Raw genomic sequence first — 21675 nt, 5'->3', positions numbered from 1 at the left:
TCCCCCAAATTCCCCTAAAATACCCCAAAACCTCCCCAAAAATACCCAAATACAAACAGAATTACTCCCAAAATACCCCATGAAAATACACCAAATATACCCCAAAAACCTTAAAAAAACATCCCAAAACCCCAAAAATCCCCCCTAAACCCACAGATTTGGGTCTCCTGGTCCTGCAGCTGCAGGGTGGGATTTGGGGTCTCCCATCCCTTAAATATCCCAAAATCCCCCTAAAATCCCGTGAGATCCCTAAAATCTTATAAAATCCCCTAAAACCCCATGAAACCCCCTAAAACTCCATAAAATCCCCTAAATCCCTCAAACTCGGAGCTGCTGCCCCACAGCTGCAGGGTGGGACTGGGGGTCTCTCATCCCATGAACACCCCTAAATGCCCAAAATCCACACAAAATCCCATAAAACCCTCTAAAACCCTATAGAAATCCCCTAAATCCCCCAGACTGGGAGCTGCTGCCCCCACAGCTGCAGGGTTGGATTTGGGGTGGGATTTGGGGTTTCCCATCCCTTAAATATCCCAAAATCCCCCTAAAACCCCATAAAACCCCATAAAATCCCCTAAATCCCCCAGAACTCGGAGGTGCTGCCCCCACAGCTGCAGGGTGGGATTTAGGGTGGGATTTGGGGTGGTTTGGCGTGGGATTTGGGGTCTCCCATCCCCTTTTCCCCCCCAATCCCATAAAACCCCACAAATCCCCCAAACCGCCCCAAATCCCCTCTCATCCCCAGACTCAGAGGTGCTGCCCCCACAGCTGCAGGGTGGGATTTGGGGTGGGATTTGGGGTCTCCCATCCCCTTTTCCCCCCCAATCCCCCAAATCCCCCCAAATCCCCTCTCACCCCAGACGCGGAGGTGCTGCCCCGCAGCTGCAGCCGCTGCTGGCGCGGCTCAGGCAGAGCGCGGAGCCCATGCCGGGCTGGCAGAGCCGGGTGAGTGACACAGCCCAAACCCCAAAAAAATCCTAAATCCCAAACACCCAAACCCCAAAATCCCCCAAACCCAAAACCTCCAAATCCCAAAACAGCCCAAAATCCCAAACCCCAAAATCCCAAACACCCCCCAAACACTCATAATCCCAAATCGCGAATAGCAAACACCCCAAATTCCAAAACCCCAAAATCCCAAATTCCAAAAACCCTCAACCCCAAAATCTCCAAAACCCCAAATCCCAAATCCAAGAAATTCCAAATCCCAAAACCCCAAATCCCAAATCCAAGAAATCCCAAATCCAAGAAATCCAAACCCAAAAATCCAAACCCCAAATTCCCAAATCCCAAAATTCCCAAAAACCCCTAAATCCCCAAATCCCAAACCCCAAAATCCTAAAATCCCAAAACAGCCCAAAATCCTAAATCCCAAACCCAAACACCAAAAATCCCAGACTCAAACACCCCAAATCCCAAACACCCCAAAATCCTAAATCCCCAAAACCTCAAAAACCCCAAAACCCCAAATGCCACAAATCCTAAATCAGCCCAAAATCCCAAACCCTAAAAACCCCAAATCTCAAAAATCCCAAAATCCTAAAATCCCAAAATCCAAAATTCCCAAAAATCCCAAACCCCACAAAAACCCTAAAACCCCCAAAACTTAAAAACCATAAATCCAAAAATCCCAAAACCCCAAAAACCCAAATCCCAAACCCCAAAAACCAGAAAAATCCTAAAACCCCAAAAACCGCAAACCCCAAAAACCCAAAAACACCAAAACCCCAAAAACCCTGAAACAGAGACTGGGGGGTTTTGGGGTTTTTACAGGATTATGGGGAGATTTTTGTAGGATTTTAAGGAATTTTTGGGATTTTTATGTGGTTTTTATATGACATTTTAATATGGTTTTTATGGGGGTTTTATAGGATTTTGGGGTATTTTCCCATATTTTTGCTATTTTTATCCAGATTTTTTTGGGATCCCCTGATCCTGGACACGGAGCTGGGTCGGGAGCAGCTCCAGGAATTCCAGGGATTTGGATTTTATAGGATTTTCATAGGATTTTGGCCATATTTTCACCCAGAGTTTTGGAAATTTTGGGGGAATTTTTGGTGAATTTTGGGGATTTTTGGGAATTTTTCCCCCCATGTCCATCCTGGACATGGAATTCCCGGGATTTGGGGTTTTTAGGGGGTTTTAATGGGATTTTTATAGGATTTTTATGGGATTTTTGGGCTGTTTTGCCATATTTTGGGCATTTTTATCCGGATTTTTTTGGGATTTTTTTTGGGGAATTCTTTGGAATTTTTGGGAGTTCTCTCCCCAGGCTGTCCTGGACGCTGAGCTGGGCCGGGGCTGGCGGGAGCAGCTCCAGGAGTTCCAGGAGGTTCCGGTGGCCGCCGCCTCCCTGGGCCAGGTGCACCGGGGGCGGCTGCGCTGCGGGACCCCCGTGGCCATCAAGGTGCAGGTGGGAAATGGGGAAAAAATGGAATTTTGGGGATTTTGGGGATTTTTTTGGAATTTGCTGGATTTGGGGGGATGTTTTGGAAATTTTGGGGGGTTTTGTGGGGAATTTTTGGGGAATGTTCTTTGCATTTTGAGGATTTTTTTTTTCTTTGATTTTTGGGGAATTTTGGGGGCTTTAAATTTTTGGGGGAAATTTTGGGATTTTTAGGGAATTTTTTTGGGTGGGAATCTGGGAGAATTGGGACGCGAATTTTGGGCATTTGGGCAGGAACTGAGGCTGGAATTTGGGAATTTGGGCAGGAATTGATGCTGGAATTTGGGCTGGAATTTGGGTTCTGGATAGGAATTTGGGCTGGAATTTTGGGATTTAGGTGGGAATGTGGGAGTCTGGGTCGGGAATTTGGGGAATTAGGGCTGGAATTTGGGAAAGAATTTTGGGAATTGGGGTGAGAGTTTTGGTGGGAGTCTGGGAATTTGGGCTGGAATTTTGGAATTTGAGTGGGAATTCGGGCAAGAATTTGGGAATTTGGCTGGATTTCAGGCCCAAATTGATGGATTTGGGCTGCAGTTTTGGGAATTGAAGCTGGAATATGGACTCGGGGGTTGGAATTTGGGAATTTGGGCGGGATTTGGGCAGGAGTTTCCGTGTTGGTGTCCTGCAGTACCCCGGGCGTCGCCCCAGCAGCATTTTCGGCAGCGACGTCGAAAATCTCCTGACCCTGCTGAGCCTCACGCCAGGGCTGCCAAAAGGTGCCAAAAACACCCCAAAAACACCCAAAATCACCCCAAAAGCACCCCAAAATCACCCAAACCCCCACAAAATTAGCCCAAAATCACCTAAAATCGCCCCAAATTACCTCAAACCACCCTAAAATTAGCCCCAAACCACCTAAAACATCCAAAATTGCATAAAATCGCCACAATATCCCCAAATCAACCCCAAGCCCACCCAAAATTACCTCAAAATCACCTGAAACCATCCCAAAATTACCTAAAACACTAAAAATCACCTAAAATCACCTAAATACCCCAAAATATCCCCACATCAGTCCAATTTCACCCTAAAATCACCCAAAATCACCAAAAATCACCCCAAACCCACCAATATTTACCTGAAATCACCTGAAATCACCCAAAATCAACCCCAATTCACCCTAAAATCACCTCAAAATTAGCCTAAAACCACCTAAAATCACCCAAAATACCCCCAAATCAATCCAATTTCACCTGAAAATCACCCCAAGTTACCTGAAAATCACCCCAAATTCACCCTAAAATCACTCCAAATCACTCAAAATTAACCCCAAATAACCTTAAACACTCAGAATCACCCCCAAATCACCTAAAATGAACCCAAGTCACCCCAAAATCAACCCAAAATTAGCTTGAATCCCCCCAAAATCAACCCAAAATCACCCTAAAATCACCCCAAATTCCCTCAAATCACCTGAAATCATCCCAAAATTACCCCAAAAATCCCCACTTTCTCCCCTAAATCCCATTATTTATGCCCAAACTCCCATTATTTTCTCAAATTCCCCTTTTCCCCCAAATTCCCATTATTTCCCCAAAATCCCATTATTTTTCCCCCCAAACCCCAATATTTATTCCCAAAATCCCATTATTTAGTTCCCCCAAAACCCCATTATTTTTCCCCAAAATTCCCTTATTTAATTCCCAATTTCCCATTATTTTCCCCCTCCAAATCCCCACCTTTCTCTCCAACATCCCCTTATTTAATTCCCAAACCCCCATTGTTTCCCCCCAAATCCTTCTATTTTCCCCAAATTCCCATTATTTCTCCCAAATTCTCCTTATTTTTCCGCAAATTCCATTATTTAATTTCCACAAATCCCATTCTATATTTTCCCAAATTCCTGTTATTTTTCCCCCAAAATCCATTATTTAATTCCCAAAATGCCATTATTTATTTCCCCCAAATCCCCATTTCCCCCTCAAATTCCCCTTTTTTTTCCCCAAATTCCACTATTTACCCAATCCCATTATTTAATTCCCCCAAATCCCTTTATTTCCCCCAAATTCCCATTATTTAATTCCCCAAACCCCAAATTCCCATTATTTATTCCAAAATCCCCACTATTTTCCCCCAAAAACCCCATTATTTATTTTCCCCAAAATCCCATTAATTATCCCTCAGAGTCCCATTATTTTCCCCAAATCCCATTATTTAATTCCCCAAAATTACACTGTTTTTCCCAAAATTCCCATTATTTGTCCCCCAAAATCCCATTATTTCATTCACAAAATTCCTTTTATTTTCCCCCAAATTCCCACTATATTTTCTAAAACCCCCATTATTTATTCCCAAATTCCCATTATTTCCCCAATATTCCCATTATTTACATCCCCCCAGAAATCCCATTATTTATTGGGCACTATTTCCCTCAAAATTCTTATTTTCCCCCTAAATTCCGACTATATTTTCCCAAAATCCCATTATTTATTTCCCCGAATTCCCCCTTTTCCCCAAAATCCCATTATTTTCCCAAAATCCCATTATTTCTTTCCCAAAATCCCATTAATTATCCCTCAGAATGCCATTATTTCCCCAAATCCCATTATTTTATTCCCCAAAATTTCCATTATTTATTTCCCCAAAATCCCATTAATCCCCTAAATTCCCACTATATTTTCCCCAATTCCCATTATTTTTCCCAAAAATCATATTGTTTGTTTCCTGAAATCCCATTATTTACATGCCCCAAAATCCCATTTTTTTTTTACCCAAAATCCCACTATTTACCCCCAATCCCATTATTTATTTTTCCCCAAAATCCCACTATTTCCCCCCAAAACCCCATTATTTATTTCCCCCCAATCCCATTATTTATTTCCTCAAAATCCATTATTTCCCCAAAGTCCCATTATTCCCCCCAAAATCCCATTATTTTTCCCAAAATCCCATTATTCCCCCAAAATCCCGTTATTTTCCCCAAATTCCCATTATTTCCCCAAATCCCCATTATTTATTTCCCAAAATCCCATTATTTATTTTCCCCAAAATCCCAATTATTTATTTTCCCAAATCCCATTATTTATTTTCCCCAAAATCCCAATTATTTATTTTCCCAAATCCCATTATTTATTTTCCCAAAATCCCATTATTCCCCGAAAATCCCGTTATTTTCCCCAAATTCCCATTATTTCCCCCAAAATCCCATTGTTTTCCCCAAAATCCCATTATTTCCATCCCCCAAAATCCCATTATTTATTTTCCCAAATTCCATTATTTATTCCCCCAAATTCCCGTTATTCCCCAAAATGCCATTATTTATTTCCCCAAAACCCCATTATTTTCCCAAAATCCCATTGTTCCCCCAAATCCCCATATTTATTTCCCCAAAATCCCATTATTCCCCCAAATTCCCATTATTTTCCCAAAATCCCATTATTTCCCCCAAAATCCCATTATTTTTATCCCCCAAAATCCCATTGTTTTCCCAAAATCCCATTATTTCTATCCCCAAATCCCATTATTTCCATCCCCCAAAATCCCATTATTTCCCCAAAATCCCATTATTTATTTTCCCCAAAATCCATTATTTATTTTCCTCAAAATCCCCATTATTTATTTCCCCAAATCCCATTATTTTCCCCCAAATTCCCATTATTTTCCCCAAAATCCCATTATTTGTATCCCCCAAAATCCCATTATTTGTATCCCCCAAAATCCCATTGTTTTCCCCAATATCCCATTATTTCCCCAAAATCCCATTATTTATTTTCCCAAAATCCCATTATTTGTATCCCCCAAAATCACATTATTTTCCCCAAAATCCCATTATTTATTTCCCCGAATTCCCATTATTTATTTTCTCAAATCCCGTTATTTCCCCAAAATCCCATTATTTTCCCCAAAATCCCATTATTTGTATCACCCAAAATCCCATTATTTGTATCACCCAAATCCCCATTATTTATTTCCCCCAAATCCCATTATTTATTTCCCAAATCCCCATTATTTATTCCCCAAATCCCCATTATCTATTTCCCCAAAATCCCATTATTTTTCCCAAAATCCCCGTTATTTCCCCCAATCCCGCTGTCCCCAGGCCTGTTTGCGGCGCCGGCGCTGCGGGCGCTGCAGCGGGAGCTGGAGCTCGAGTGCGACTACGAGAGGGAGGCCCAGAGCACCCAAAAGTTCCGGTGGGTTTGGGCAACTTCGGGGCTTTTTGGGGCTTTTTGGGGTTTTGGGGCGGTTTTAGAGGAGTTACGGGGATTTTGGGGCTTTTTGAGGGGATTTTAAGGGGATTTTTGAGGGGATTTTAAGGCAGCTTTAGGGAATTTTGGGGAATTTTAGGGGGGATTTTTGGGCAGCTTTACGGGATTTGGGGGGTTTGGGGGATTTTGAGGGGATTTTGGGGCAGCTTTAGGGGATTTGGGGGGATTTTAGGAGATTTTGGGGCAGTTTTAGGGCATTTCAGGGCAGTTTTAGAGCAGGTTTTGGGGGATTTTAGGGCAGTTTTAGGGGAGTTTTAGAGGGATTTTGGGGTTTTTAGAGGGGATCTTAGGGGCAGTTTTGGGGCAGTTTTTGGGGGGATTTAGGAAATTTAGGGGCAGGTTGAGGGGATTTTGGGGTGATTTTGGGGCAGTTTTAAAACAGTTTTAGGGCATTTTAGGGCACTTTTGGGGATTTTGGGGGGCTTTTAGGGGCAAACTTAGGAGCAATTTTTGGGGATTTGGGGAGTTTTGGGGAGATTTTGGGGGATTTTAGGGGCACCTTTAGGAGATTTTTAGGGGCATTTCAGGGCGGTTTAGGGGATTTTGGGGCACTTTCAGGGCAGATTTCGGGGGATTTCAGAGGGGATTTGGGGCGATTTTGGGGCATTTGGGGGATTTCAGACGCTGCAGCGGGGGCTGGAGCTCGAGCGCGGCTGCGCGAGGGAGGCCCAGAGCACACGGAAATTCCGCTCACTTGGGCAAATTTGGGGCTTTTGGGGGTTTTTTGGATTTTTGGGATTCTTTTGGGGTTTTTGGGAGAGTTTTGGGGGTTTTAGAGGGAATTATGGGGCAGTTTTGGGGGATTTTAGGGGAATTTATAGGAGATTTTTGAGGAATTTTAGGGGGAGTTCTGGGGGATTTTGGGGCAACTTTAGGGGATTTGGGGCAGTTTTAGGGGATTTTGGGGCAGTTTTGGGGGGTTTTAGGAGGATTTTAGGGATTTTCGGGGATTTGGGGTCAGGTTTAGGGGAGGGACTTTGGGGGCATTTTTGGGAATTTTGAGGGATTTTTAGGGGGGGATTTGGGGCAGTTTTAGGGGAATTTGGGGGAATTTTATGGGGCATTTTGGGGCAGGTTTAAGGGATTTAGGGGCAGGTTGAAGCATTTTTAGGGCAGTTTTGGGGGAATTTGTAGGGGATTGCATGGCAGTTTTATGGGAATTTGGGGGGATTTAGGAGCAGTTTTAGAGGATTTAGGAGCAGTTTTAGAGGATTTAGGGGCAGTTTTAGAGGATTTAGGAGCAGTTTTAGAGGATTTAGGGGCAGTTTTAGAGGATTTAGGAGCAGTTTTAGAGGATTTAGGGGCAGTTTTAGAGGATTTAGGAGCAGTTTTAGAGGATTTAGGGGCAGTTTTAGGACACTTTTGGGGCAGTTTAGGGGATTTCGGGGGTTTCAGGCGCTGCTGTGCGAGGGAGGCCCAGAGCACCCGGAAATTCCGGGGGGTGCGGGGAAATCTGGGGGGATTTGGGGATTTTAGGGGAATGTTGGGGTTTTGGGGACCCCAAAAAGGGAATTTCTGGGGTGAGTTTTGGGGTGTTTCTTGGGCAGTTTTAGGGTTTTGGGGGGAATTTTAGGGGTTTTCAGGCAAATTTTAGGGGGACTTGGGGGGATCTGGGGGATTTTGGAGGGGATTTTGGGATGATTTTAGGGGATTTTGGGGCATTTTAGGGGCAGATTTAGGAGATTTAGAGGAATTTTAGAGGGGATTTTGGAGCAGTTGTGGGCGTGTTTTGGTGGATTTTAGGGGATTTTGGGGTCAGATTTGGGGCCGTTTTAGGGATTTTAGAAGGGATTTCAGGGCAATTTTAGGGGAGTTTTAAGGGAGTTTTAGGGGATTTTGGGGCACTTTTAAGACAGTTTTAGGGCATTTGATGGGGATTTTGGGCAGGTTTAGGGAATTTTCTTGGGGTTTATTTGGGATTTGGGATTTTTGGGATGTTCTCAGGTCCCTTCTGAGTTCTGACCCCTTTTTCTGGGAGGGTTTTTGGGATGAATTCTGCAGTTTCTGGGTGGATTTTTTTTTGGTTTTTTGGTTTTTTGCCAGATTTATGGATTTTTTTCATTTTCCTTGGAATTTTTGGGATTTGGGATTTTGGGATGTTCCTGATCCCTGCTGGGCTCTGACCCCTTTTTCTCGGTGGGGTTTTTGGGGCGAGTTTTGCGATTCTTTGGACATTTCTGGTGGATTTTTTGGGGGTTTTCATGGAATTTAATGGAAGTTTTGGTGATTTTTGGTATTTGGGTTTGGGATTTTTTGGGATTTGGGTTTTTTGGGATGTTCCCAAGTCCTTCCTAAGTTCTGACCCCTCTTTTTGGGTGGGTTTTTGGAGCAATTTTTGCCATTTTGGGCCCTTTCTGGGTGGATTTTTTGGGATTTTCGCTTGGAATTTTCAAGATTTTTTGGGATTTGGGATTTTTGGGATTTTCCTGATCCCTCCTGATTCCAACCCCTTTTGCCAAGTTGGATTTTGGGACGATTTCTGCACTTTTGGGGTCATTTCTGGGTGGATCTTTGGGGGATTTTCTTGAATTTTTGGGGTTTTTTCACGGATTTTTTGGGATTTTCACTCGGAATTTTGGGATGATTTGGGATTTTGGGATTTTCCAGGTCTCTCCTGAGTTCCAGCCCCTTTTTCTCTGGGGGAGGGGGGGTTGGGGTGATTTTTTGCACTTTTGGGCCATTTCTGGGTGGATTTTTTGGGGGGATTTTCACCATTTTTTTTTTGGGGGGTGGGGGAGGATTTTTGCTTGGGATTTTTGGGATTTTTGGGATTTCAGGATGTCCCCAGGTCTCTCCTGAGTTCCGACCCCTTTTTCTGGGCGGGATTTTTGGGGATTTTTGCAATTTCGGCGCTTTTTGAGGTTTTGGGCCATTCCTGGGTGGATTTTTCCTGGATTTTTTGGGATTGTCACTTGGAATTTTTTGGGATTTTGGAATTTTTGGGATTTTGCAGATCCTTGCTGAATTCCAACCCCTTTTACAAGTTGAATTTTTGGAGCGATTTTTTCACTTTTGGATGTTTTGGGCCATTTCTGGGTGGAGTTTTTGGGGTTTTCATCTGCTTTTATGGAATTTTTGTGGGGATTTTTGGATTTGGGATTTTTTGGATTTTGTGCTCCCAGCTCCCTCCTGGGCTTTTCCAGGTGGGGTTTTTGGGGCGATTTTTGCACTTTTGGGCCATTTCTGGGTGGATTTTTTGGGTTTTCATGGATTTTTGGGGTTCTTTTTCCCAGATTTTTTTTGGATTTGCACTTGGGATTTTGGATTTTTGAATTTTTCCAGGTCACTCCTGAGTTCTGACCCCTTTTTCCAAGTTGGATTTTTTGGGCAATTTTTGCACTTTTTGAGGTCTTGGGCCATTTCTGGGTTGATTTTTTGGGAGTTTTTTTGGATTTTGGGGGTTTGGGAGTTTTTGGGATTTGTGTTTCAGATTTTTTTGGGGGTTGGGATTTTTGGGGTGCTCCCCGATCCCTGCTCTGTTCCAAGTCCTTTTTCTGGGAGGGCTTTTGGGGCAATTTTCGCAGTTTCTGGGTGGATTTTTTGGGGGGTTTTGGTGGAATTTTGTGGGATCTTTCAGGATCTTGGGGTTTGGGGATTGTTCCAGGTCCCTGCTCTTGGTTCCGACCCCTTTTTCTGGGAGGGATTTTTGCACTTTTGGGCCATTTCTGGGTGGATTTTTTGGTTGGGTTTTGGTTTTTTGTTTGGTTTGGGGTTTTTTTTTTTTTTTTTTTTTTTTTTTTTTTTGCCAGTTTCATGGGATTTTGGGGATTTTCACTTGAAATTTTCAGTATTTTTTGGATTTCGGGATGTTCCCAGGTCCCTCCTGAGTTCTGACCCCTTTTTCTGGGAGGGATTTTCTCAGGGTTTTGGCTGGATTTGTGGAATTTTTCGAGATTTTTGTATTTTTCACTTGGAATTTTCAGAGATTTTGGGGTTTTGGGGATTGTTCCAGGTCCCTGCTCGGTTCTGACCCCTTTTCCTGGGAGGGGTTTTTGCACTTTTGGGCCATTTCTGGGTGGATTTTTGGTGGTTTTTTTTTTGTTTGTTTGTTTTTTGGGGGGGTGTTTTTTGTTTGTTTGTTTGTTTGTTTGTTTTTACCAGTTTTATGGATTTTGGGGATTTTCACTTGGAATTTTCGGATTTTTTGGGATTTCGGGATGTTCCCAGGTCCCTCCTGAGTTCCAACCCCTTTTCCTGGGAGGGGTTTTTGCACTTTTGGGCCATGTCTGGGTGATTTTCTCGGGGTTTCGGCCGGATTCGATGTAATTTTTTCGAGAGTTTTGGGGTTTTCACTCGGAATGTTTCGGGATTTTGGGGATTTTGGGATTGTCGCAGGTCTCTCCTGAGTTTTTTCCTGGAGGGGTTTTTGCACTTTGGGGCCATTTCTGGGTGGTTTTCTGGATGGGTTTCGGCCAGATTCGATGGGATTTTTTCGAGATTTTTGGGGTTTTCACTCGGAATGTTTCGGGATTTTGGGATTGTCGCAGGTCTCTCCTGAGGATTTTCTGGGAGGGATTTTTGCACTTTGGGGCCATTTCTGGGTGGGTTTTCTCTGTGTTTCGGCCGAATTTTATGTAATTTTTTCAAGATTTTTGGGGTTTTCACTCGGAACGTTTCGGGATTTTGGGATTGTCGCAGGTCTCTCCTGCGCTCCGACCCCTTTTCCTGGGAGGGGTTTTTGCACTTTGGGGCCACTTCTGGGTGGGTTTTTAGTGGTTGGTTTGTTGGTTTTTGGGGGTTTTTTTGGTGTTGTTTGTTTGTTTGTTTGTTTGTTTTTTACCAGTTTTATGGGATTTGAGGGATTTCACTTGAAATTTTCGGGATTTTTTGGGATTTCGGGATGTTCCCAGTCCCTCCTGAGTTCCAACCCCTTTTCCTGGGAGGGGTTTTTGCACTTTGGGGCCATTTCTGGTGGATTTTCTCGGGTTTCGGCCGGATTCGATGTAATTTTTTCGAGAGTTTTGGGGTTTTCACTCGGAATGTTTCGGGATTTTGGGATTGTCGCAGGTCCCTCCTGAGTTTTTTTCTGGAGGGATTTTTGCACTTTGGGGCCATTTCTGGGTGGGTTTTCTCTGTGTTTCGGCCGAATTTTATGTAATTTTTTCAAGATTTTTGGGGTTTCACTCGGAACGTTTCGGGATTTTGGGATTGTCGCAGGTCTCTCCTGAGCTTTTCCTGGGAGGGGTTTTTGCACTTTGGGGCCATTTCTGGGTGGGTTTTCTGGATGGATTTCGGCCGGATTCGATGGGATTTTTTCGAGATTTTTGGAGTTTTCACTCGGAATGTTTCAGGATTTTGGATTGTCGCAGGTCTCTCCTGAGGTTTTTCTGGGAGGGATTTTTGCACTTTGGGGCCATTTCTGGGTGGGTTTTCTCGGGGTTTCGGCCGAATTTTATGTAATTTTTTCGAGATTTTTGGGGGTTTCACTCGGAACGTTTCGGGATTTTGGGGATTTTGGGATTGTTGCAGGTCCCTCCTGAGTTTTTTCTGGGAGGGATTTTTGCACTTTGGGGCCATTTCTGGGTGGATTTTCTCGGGGTTTCGGCCGGATTCGATGGGATTTTCCGGCATTTTCCGGCATTTTCCGGCATTTTGGGGTTTCCCAGGTCCCTGCTGGGCTCCGATCGTTCTTCCGCGTGCCCGCCGTGGTTCCCGCGCTCAGCGCGCGCCGCGTGCTCTGCACCGAGTGGGGGCGGGGCGCGGCCCTGGAGCGCTGCCGGGGCCTCCCTCAGGAGCGGCGCGACCAGGTGGGGGCGGCGCCGGCCGCGCGGCCCTCGGGGCATTCCGGGGGTTTCGGGGGGTTTTTGGGGTTTTGGGGCACTTTGGGGTTCTGTGGGGGGTTTTGGCGGGACATTGGGTGGGTTTTAGGGGGTTTTGGAGGAGTTTTTGTGATTTTTAGGGGGATTTGGGGGCGATTTTTGGTATTCGCGGAGGGGGGGATCCTGGATTTTTAGGGGGGTTTTGGGGGTTTTGGCGGGGTTGGGGGGATTTTGTGGATTTTGGGGCGATTTTTGGTATTCGCGGGGGATTTTGGATTTTTTAGGGGGATTTTTTGGGGGGCTTTGGGTGTTTGGGCGGGGTTGGGAGGATTTTGTGAATTTTGGGGCGATTTTTGGTATTTGCGGAGGGGATTGGGGATTTTTAGGGGGATTTTTAGGGGGGGTTTGGGGGTTTGGAGGGGTTGGGGGAATTTTGGGGCGATTTTTGGTATTCGCGGGGGGGGGATCTTGGATTTTTAGGGGGATTTTTGGGGGGTTTTGGGGTTTGGGCGGGGTTGGAGGGATTTTGGGGGGATTTTTGGTATTTGCGGAGGGATTTTGGATTTTTAGGGGATTTTTAGGGGCTTTGGGTGTTTGGGCGGGTTGGGGGGATTTTGTGGATTTTGGGGCGATTTTTGGTATTTGCGGGGGGGGATCTTGGATTTTTAGGGGGATTTTTAGGGGGGTTTGGGCGGGGTTGGGGGATTTTGTGAAAGTTTGGGGCGATTTTTGGTATTCGCGGGGGGGGATTTTGGATTTTTAGGGGGATTTTTAGGGGGGGTTTGGAGGGGGTTGGGGGAATTTTGGGGCGATTTTTGGTATTTGCGGGGGGGATCTTGGATTTTTAGGGGGGTTTTGGGTGTTTGGACGGGGTTGGGGGGATTTTGTGAAGTTTGGGGCGATTTTTGGTATTTGCAGGGGGGATTTTGGATTTTTAGGGGGATTTTTGGGGGTTTTGGGGGTTTGACGGGGTTGGGGGGATTCTGTGGATTTTGGGGGATTTTGTGGTTTTTTAAGGGAGTTTATTGGGAGTTTTTGGGGGGCTGAGGGGATTTGGGTTCTTTGGGGGACTTTTGGGGAGATTTGTGTGGGGTTTGGGGATTTGGGAGAATTTGGGGATTTTTAGGGGCGATTTTTAGGAGATTTTGATGTGGATTTAGGGGGAATTTGGAGGGGATTTTTGGGGGTGATTTTAGGGGGGGTTTGGGGAGATTTGGGGAATTTTGGGGTCTTTGGGTGGTGCCGGAGCTCCCCCAGGAGAGCAGAGAGCAGGTGGGGACGAGGGACACCAAAATTGGGGGATTTGGGATTTTTGGGGGGTTTGGGATTTTTGGTATTTTGGAGGGGATTTTGGGATATTTAGGGGGATTTTTGGAGACTTTTGGGGGATTTTTGTTGGGTTTTGAGGAATTTTTGGGGGGGTTTGGGGGATTTTTGGGGGATTTTGGAAGTATTTGGGGTTTTTTTGGGGAATATTTGGGGGATTTTGAGGGGATTTTGGGGATTTTTAGGGGGATTTTGGGGCGATTTTTGGTATTTCGGGGGTATTTGTTGGGGGGAGGGGTTGGGGGATTTTGGAGGAATTCTTTGGGATTTTTGGGGAATTTTTGGGATGATTTGGCGGGGTTGAGGATTTTGGGGGGAATTGGGTTTTTTTAGGGGGATTTTTGGGTGTTTTGGGGAGATTTTTGGGGAGGTAATTTGGGGGGGGTTAGGGGGAATTTGGGGGGGGATTGGGGGGGGCTTGGGTGATTTTGGGGGGATTTGAGGATTTTTGGGGTTTTTTTGGGGAATTTTGGGAGTGGATTTTGGGGGAATTTTTGGGGGTGTTGGGGGATTTGGGGGGGGTTTTAGGGGTATTGGGGTGTTTGGGGGGATTTTGGGGGATTTTAGGGGATTTGTGGGGATCTGGGATTTTCTGGGGGAATTATTGGGGGGATTGGGAAATTGTGGGGATTTTAGGGAGGATTTTGGGTTTGTTAGGGACATTTTGGGGAATTTGGGGATTTTGGGGGAATTGGGAGAATTTGGAGGGAATTGGAGGCATTTTGGGGGCATTTTTATGGGGAATTTGGGGGGATTTTGGGGGATTTTTAGGGTTTTTTGGGTGGGAATGTGGAGAATTTGGGATTTTTGGGGGGATTTGGGATTTGGGGAGATTGGGGAAGTTTTGGGAGGGATTTGAGGGTTTGTTTGGGGGGATTTTTGTGAAGGTTTTATAGGAACTTTTGAGAAATTTTGGGGGATTTTGTGGCATTTCTGCTGCATTTTTTTTTGTGGTTTTTAAACAGAATTTTCACAATTTGGGGATTTTTTTCAGTTTTTTTTTTTGGCTTTTAATGCCCGTGCTCCCCAGCTTTAACCCTTTCCCGTCCGAATTTAAAATTTAACCCTTTCCCACCCAGATCTGCACGGAGCTGCTCCGGCTCTGCCTCCAGGAGCTTTTCCAGTTCCGCTTCATGCAAACCGACCCCAACTGGGCCAATTTCCTCTACGACCCCGAGAGGCACAAAGTGAGCAAAAAAAATCGGAATTTTGGCCTATTTCGGGAATTGTGTGGAATTTTAGGGGGATTTGGGGAGGTTTTAGGGGATTTTAGGGGAATTAAATGGGATTTCAAGGGGATTTTTAGGGATTTTTGTCCAGGATTGTGGGGGGAATTTTTCAGGATTTTTGGGGATATTTTTCCCCAGGAGTTTTTGAGGACTTTTTTGAGGATTTTTGGAGTATTTTTTTATTTTTTCAGGATTTTCCTTCAGGGTTTTGGGGGATTTTTAAAAAGAATTTTGGGATTTTTTGAGGACTTTTTTGGGGATTTTGGAGGATTTTTGGGGATTTTTTCAGGATTTTTTTTATTTTTCCAGGAATTTTTTGGAATTTCTTGAGAATTTTGTGGAGATTTTTTTGGACAATTTTTCAGGATTTTTTGGGGACTTTTTTCAGGATTTTTTTTTTTGTTATTTTTTTCAGGACTTTTGGGGGATTGTTTGGGGATTTTTTTTTTTTGACAATTTTTCCAGGATTTTTGGGGATTTTCTTGAGGATTTTTTGTGACTTTGCGGGTTTTTTTAAAGAATTTTCTGGGATATTTTTGAGGATTTTTTTCAAGGATTTTTGGGGATATTTTTCAGTATTTTTGGAGGGGGTTTTTTGAGTATTTTTTTGTATTTTTTGAGGATTTTGGGAGGATTTTTTCAGGATTTTTTTTAAGGACTTTTTGAGAATGGTTTTTTGGATTTTTTTAAGGATTTTTTTCAGGATTTTTGGGGGATTTTTTTTTTATTTTTTCAGGATTTTTCAGTTTTGTTTTTTTTTTTTTTTGAGGATTTTTTGGGGACCTTTTTGGGATTTCAGGTGGATTTTTTGAGGATATTTGGGGATTTTTTTGAGGATTTCTTTGGGGGGGGAAATTTTTAGGCATTTTTGGAATTTTTTTCAGGATTTTTTTTTTTGTTTTTTAGGATTTTTTTAGGATTTGGGACAAATTTTTGGGGGATTTTTTTAGGAGAGCCCAACCACCTCCCCACCCCCCAAATTTGGGAATTTTGGGGGATATTTTTGGGGATTTATTTGGATTTTTGGAGTTTTTGTCCCCCAGGTGACGCTGTTGGATTTCGGGGCGTGCCGGAGCTTCGAGAAGGAATTCACCGATCTCTACATCGAGGTGGGGAAAAATTGGGAAAAAGAGGGAAAAATGGGAAAAATAAGAAAAAAAGAGAAAAAATGGGGGAAAATTTGGGGAAAATGGGGAAAAAAACCCCTCGGAAATGGAAAAAATTTAAAACTTGGGAAAATTGGGGAAAAAGGTGAAGAAAGGGGGAAAATGAGGAAAAATAAAAATTAAAAATTGGGGAAAATGGGAAAAAATAAAAATGAAAAAAATGGGGGAAAATTAAGGGAAAATGGGAACAATTGGAAAAGAACAGGAAAAAATGAGGAAAAATTGGGCAAAACCCAGGAAGAAATCGGAAAGAAAGCAAAAAATGGGGAAAATGGGAGAAAAATGGGAAAAAATTAGAAAAAGAGGGGGAAATGGGAAAAGAATGGGGAAAAACAGGAAAAATGGAAGAAAGGGGAAAATGGGGGAAAGTGGGGGAAAACAGGAAAATGGAATAAAATGGGGAGAAATGGGAAGAAATTGGCAAAATTTGAGAAAAATTGGGGAAAATGGGAATAAAATTGGAGAAAAATGGGGGGAAAAGGGGGAAAATGGGAAAAAATAATAGAAAAATCTGGGAAAAAAACAGGAGAAAAATCTGGAAAATGGGAAAAATATTGGAAAAAAGTGGAAAAATGGGATAAAACAGGAAAAACGGTAAAAATTTAAATAAATTGGGGAAAAAATGTGAATAATGGGGAAAGTATGGGTAAAATGGAAAAAATGGCGTGAAATGGAAAAAAGGGGAAATAATGGGAGAAAAATTGGGAAAAAGGGGAAAAAATGAGGGAAATGGGAAAAATGGGGAATTTGGGGAGATTTTGGGGGATTTTATGAGGATTTTGAGGGGATTTTGATGGAAAAAACCCAGAAATAAAATCTGGAAATTGTGTAAAACCCAGAAATTTGGGTGAAAAATCAGAATTTTGGGGTTCCAGGTGATTCGGGCTGCGGCTGACAGGGACGAGGAGAAAATCCTGAGCAAATCCCGGGAGCTGAAATTCCTGACAGGCTTCGAGTCCCCGGTGAGAACGGGCAAAAATCCCAAATTTTGGGGCAAAACCCCCTCAAATTTTGGGGTAAAAAAACCTCCAATTTTGGGCCTTCTTGTTTCCCAAATTTTGGGGCAAAGAATCTCAAATCTTAGGCCTTTTAACTTCCCCAATTCTGGGGCAAAAAAAAAAAAAAAATTGGGGCCAAACCCCCTCAATTTTGGGACCAAAACTTCAATTATCACCCTAATTTTGGGGCAAAACCCCTCAATTTTTGAGCCCCTTTCACCCCAATTTTGGGGCCAATACTTTCCAAATTTGGGGGGAAAAGCCCCAATTTTGGGACCTATTTCTCCCAATTTGGTCCTTTTTCCTTCCTCCATTTTGGGGCAAAAAAAACAGTTTTGGGGCAAAACCCTCTTAATTTGGGGGCAAACCCCCCAATTTTTAAGCCACTTTCACCCCAATTTTGGAGTCAAAACCCCCAAATTTGAGCCTTTTCCCTTCCCCATTTCTGGGGCAAAACCCCCCAATTTTGAGACCACTTTTACCCCGATTTTGGGGAAAAAAACTGATTTTGGGGCCCTTTTCACCCCAGTTTTGGGCTTCTTCTGTTCCCCAATTTTGGGGCAAACCCCCTGAATTTGGGGCAAAAAACACCACCAATTTTTTTGAGACCACTTCAAGAAAACCCCAATTTTGAGGCCGGTTTTGCCCAATTTTGCAGCCAAAACCCCAATTTTAGGCCACTTTCACCCCAATTTTGGGATCAAAAACCCCCAGTTTTGGCGCTTTTCCTTCCCTAATTTTGGGGTTCTCTCCTCACCCCCAGTTTTGGGGTCTTTCCATTTTTTGGTTCTTTCTGACCTCAGTTTGAGTCCCTTCCACCCCGAATTTTGGGGTTCCCCAATTTGGGGGTTCCTCATCCCAGTTTTGGTCTTGTCACCCCAATTTTGGGGTTTTCCACTCCAATTTGGGGTTTTTCACACCAATTTTGGGCTTTCTCACCTCAGTTTCAGGGTTCTGCCCCAGTTTTGGGATCTCCCAATTTCAGGTCCTTCCTCGCCCCAGTTTTGGGCATTCTCACCCCAATTTTAGGATTTCTCTTACCTAATTTTGGGGTTTGCCCCCATTTAGGGGTTCCCCGCCCCAATTTTGGTCTCTGACACCCCAAATTTTGGGGTTTTGCCCCCCAGTTTTGGGGTTCTTCACCCCCAAACATTCACAGTCCCAACACCCTAATTTTGGGGTTTCCCCTCTGATTTTGAGGGTCCTCCCCCTCCAATTTTTGGTTTCCTCACCCTCCTCATTTTGGGGTTTTGCCCTCCCGATTTTGGCCTCTCTTGCCCCAATTTTGGGATTTCTCTTGTCCCAGTTTTGGGGTTTTGCACCCCCCCAATTTTGGGGTTCCTTCCCCAAAGTTTCCTTTTCACCCCAAATCTTGGGCTCTCTCACTCCCCAATTTTGGGGTTTTGTTCCCCAGTTTTGGAGCTCCTCATCCCAAATGTTTGGGTTCCTCACCCTAATTTTGGGGTATCCCCCAATTTAGGGTTTCCTCACCCCAATTTTGGTCTCTCTCACCCCAAATTTTGGGGGTTTGCCCCCCAATTTTTTATCTCTTCCCCCCAAATTTTCCCGTCCCTCCTGACCCAAATTTTGTTTCTTCCCCAGGCCATGGAGTCCCTGCACCTCCAGGCCGTTCTGCTGCTGGGGGAGCCTTTTTGGGGTTCCCAGCCGTTCGATTTCGGGGCTCAGGGCACGGCGCGGGGGGTCCGGGGGCTGCTGCCCCAGATGCTGCGGGGCCGCCTGGGGCCGCCCCCCGAGCCCAGCTACGCCCTGCACCGCAAGCTGGGCGGCGTCTTCATGGCCTGCGCCCACCTCGGGGGGCGCGTGCGCTGCCGGGAGCTCTTCCTGCAGCTCCACAGCTCCTACTGGCGCCCCGACGGCGCGCCCCAGCACCCAGCGGGGAAACGCCAGGAGCAGTAAAGGGGGATTGCAACCCAAAAGTGGCGTCACGTCTTCCAGAATCCCAGAATGCAGGAAAGGACCTTAAAAAGCACCTGCTTCCAACCGACCGTCTCCTGAGCTCTGTCTCTCCAAGACCTCGTTCGCACTTCGATCTCCCGAGCTCCCATTTCTTGTTCAATAGAATCCATGAACAAAACAATCTGGTTTTGTTCTCCTATGGTCTCATTTGTGCCTTTACTGGGGCAGAGGCACCTCTCCCTCATGGCACCTTAAGCCTGGATGGACCCATGGGCAGGTTCCTTCCAGCCACAACATTCCAGCATTCTGTCAGGGACTCCCTGCCCTTCTTCCCTCCGCTCCCGGGTGCAGAATGTGCAGCAAAGCCGCCTTTGTTGTCTGCTCGGGAGCCCAGCCAGCTGCTGCAGCCTGACCCTGCCCTGCACAGCTCCCCTGGCAGGCACGGCAGGAGCAGCGCCCTGGCAGCCTCAGCAATCGCCCTCTGACATCTCTGGCACACACTGCCATGGGCTGCCAGCAAGGAAAAGATGCTCCTGCCCTTCAAGGCCAAATTCTGAAGGGGCCAAGACACAAGTGCAGCAAGATCTTACACAGACATTTCACTGCCAGCCTCCAGAACTTCATCCAGGGCTGTTTGAGCACCTGGATGGGGAAGGAAAAAATAAAATCAGGGGAGGGTCTTTGGCTGGGAGCTGCCACAGGTAAAGAGAGACCCTGGAAGGGAAAAGGAGCAGACAAAGGAAGGCAGGAGAGAAAGCAGGACACAAATGGCAGCCAGCTGAGAAGGTGGCACTCTGAAAACCAAACCTGGGCTTATGGAACAGGAATGGGACAGAAAGGAAGAATGCTGAAACTTGATTTACTCTGTTTCTCTAAACAACCTGTGCAGCCAGGACTTCACCACCCTCACAGGGAAGAAGCATTTTCTAGATCAAACCTGAATTTCATCCCTTTTACTCTGAGCCCAGTAAATCACAACGAACTCAATTGTGGTCGTTTTCATCAAGGGCCCAAGCTCTCTGTGCCAGCACATCCAGCAAGCACCAGGCAGGACAGCACGGCAACCAACTCACAGCTGAGGGACTCAGAACATCTAAACACCAGCAGGGCACACTGCTCATGTTTGATATAATAGACAGCACTGAGAAGGATAGGTAATGACAGCCTCTTCATCACCCCAATCCCTTCTCCCTTTTAAACTTTCTCTGAAATTACCAAAACTGCTCTTAAAATTCCTTTCTCTTTGTCAATCCCAGATCTTTTGGGAGCAGACTCAGGAAGAGAGCACAACACTAATCTGTTGTTATTCACACATGGCTTGTTGTTCATCTTTCCCTACTAAATGACAGCAGTAGATCTTGAGAATAACCAGATATCCTGAGGAATTTTTCCTGCAACAAGTTATTTTCCTATCATGGTCCATCTGTAATTGTATTACTTATTTAAAGACCACTATAAATACAGTACAGCACCTTGCAGTTACTCCCCCTTCTATCTGTAAACCTCAAAGTCTTCCAGGTCTGAACAACAGGAAAAACCCTGTGTCACCCTTTGGGGATATGAACATCTTTAGGGTTTGGACGCATGCCGGGATAGCCACTGTAAGAGCTGGATGGACTGGAAAACCAACTGATGTAACAGTATTTTCTGGTGAGAGGCAAATCCTGCTGCTGCTGCTGCCCCAGGAATTTCTTTTCATTTGAGAAGCATCAAGAAAGGCCAAGAGCGTTGAAACACACAGAGCCTGGGGGAGGCATCAGGGTATTTCTTGTAGCAGCTTCTCCCTGTCAAGAACCCGCTGCCAGGCTCAACTTGAGAGAAATTCTCCCACAGTATCCAACCATCAGCTTCTTTTGGGTGGGATGAGGAACAGCCAGCACTGGAAATATTTCAATGCACTGGAGCAGCAGTGCCTGCAGGGGAGAGACTCTTTGGCTCTGGGCTCTCTGGGCACTTTCTGCTGCAAGGCCGCTCCCCTCTGGATGTCCCAAGGTGGGGTTTGGAGGCCTTGGGCACATGAGCACTGTACAGGGACAAAGGAGCTCTGCTCAGTGGGGTGGAGACTGAGGACAGTGGAGCAGAGCCATGAGAGTGTTTAATGGGAGATTTCAGGGATGGTGAATCCTTTTGCCATAGTGGAAAACAGCCAGAGAGAGAAAGAATTAATGCCAAGGGCAGCTGGGGGGGCCCAGACTGGCACCAGCAGAAAGGAATTTCCCTGGCAGGGCAGGGCTGTGGTGCAGCATGTCCCCAGCAGGAGCCTGGAGCAGCCCAAGGCTCTGTGTGGGCAGGCAGAGGCAGGCAGGAGGCAGAGCTGTCAGCAAAGGAAGGGCCCAGCCAGGTGGGGCAGCCGGGGGATGCCGACAGCCTGCAGGGACAGAGGCGCAGGGCAGGGACACCGTGGGACAGCCTGGGCTGCACAGGGCACAGGGATGGGCAGCAGCTGCAAGACAGCCCTGCCAGAGCCAACTTGGGCAGCACTTTGGCCATGGCTGCTGGGCCTGGGCCTGAGGCAGGAGCAGGAGACAAGTGACCCTTGCAGGGCTGGGGCCTCATTGCCTCCTTGTCCCTGCTCAGCAGCCTGGCAGGGGCAGCCCCATGCTCCTGCCCTTGGCATTGCACATCC

The 21675-nt window shown here is 45.5% G+C and overlaps 2 protein-coding genes across 2 annotated transcripts in view; both read left to right on the top strand.

The window, feature by feature from the left end:
* The window catches only part of LOC134432755 (zinc finger protein OZF-like), a 68593-nt gene that overhangs the window by 17615 nt on the left and 29303 nt on the right, over window positions 1–21675 (top strand). The window lies entirely within an intron of this gene.
* On the top strand, window positions 925–20527 carry LOC134432878 (atypical kinase COQ8B, mitochondrial-like). Its single transcript, XM_063181756.1, has 9 exons — window positions 925–945; window positions 2315–2413; window positions 3095–3162; window positions 6486–6579; window positions 12261–12401; window positions 14819–14926; window positions 16012–16077; window positions 17010–17096; window positions 18735–20527. Exons 1-9 carry the CDS (start codon window positions 925–927, stop codon window positions 19047–19049), a joined length of 999 nt encoding a protein of 332 aa, XP_063037826.1. The 3' UTR covers window positions 19050–20527.

This window comes from Melospiza melodia, assembly GCF_035770615.1.
Source record: "Melospiza melodia melodia isolate bMelMel2 chromosome 7 unlocalized genomic scaffold, bMelMel2.pri SUPER_7_unloc_1, whole genome shotgun sequence".
NCBI classification, from domain to species: Eukaryota; Metazoa; Chordata; class Aves; order Passeriformes; family Passerellidae; genus Melospiza; species Melospiza melodia.
The sequence above is the reverse complement of the archived record's forward strand: the minus strand, read 5'-3'. Positions and strand labels throughout refer to the sequence as shown.

Bases quoted from the DNA above. Each gene is read 5' to 3' on its own strand.
- LOC134432878 (XM_063181756.1), top strand. From the start codon at position 925: ATGCCGGGCTGGCAGAGCCGG. The intron at 946-2,314 runs GTGAGTGACACA...TGGCGGGAGCAG, and splicing joins TGCCGGGCTGGCAGAGCCGG to CTCCAGGAGTTCCAGGAGGT. The intron at 14,927-16,011 runs GTGAGCAAAAAA...TTTGTCCCCCAG, and splicing joins ACGACCCCGAGAGGCACAAA to GTGACGCTGTTGGATTTCGG.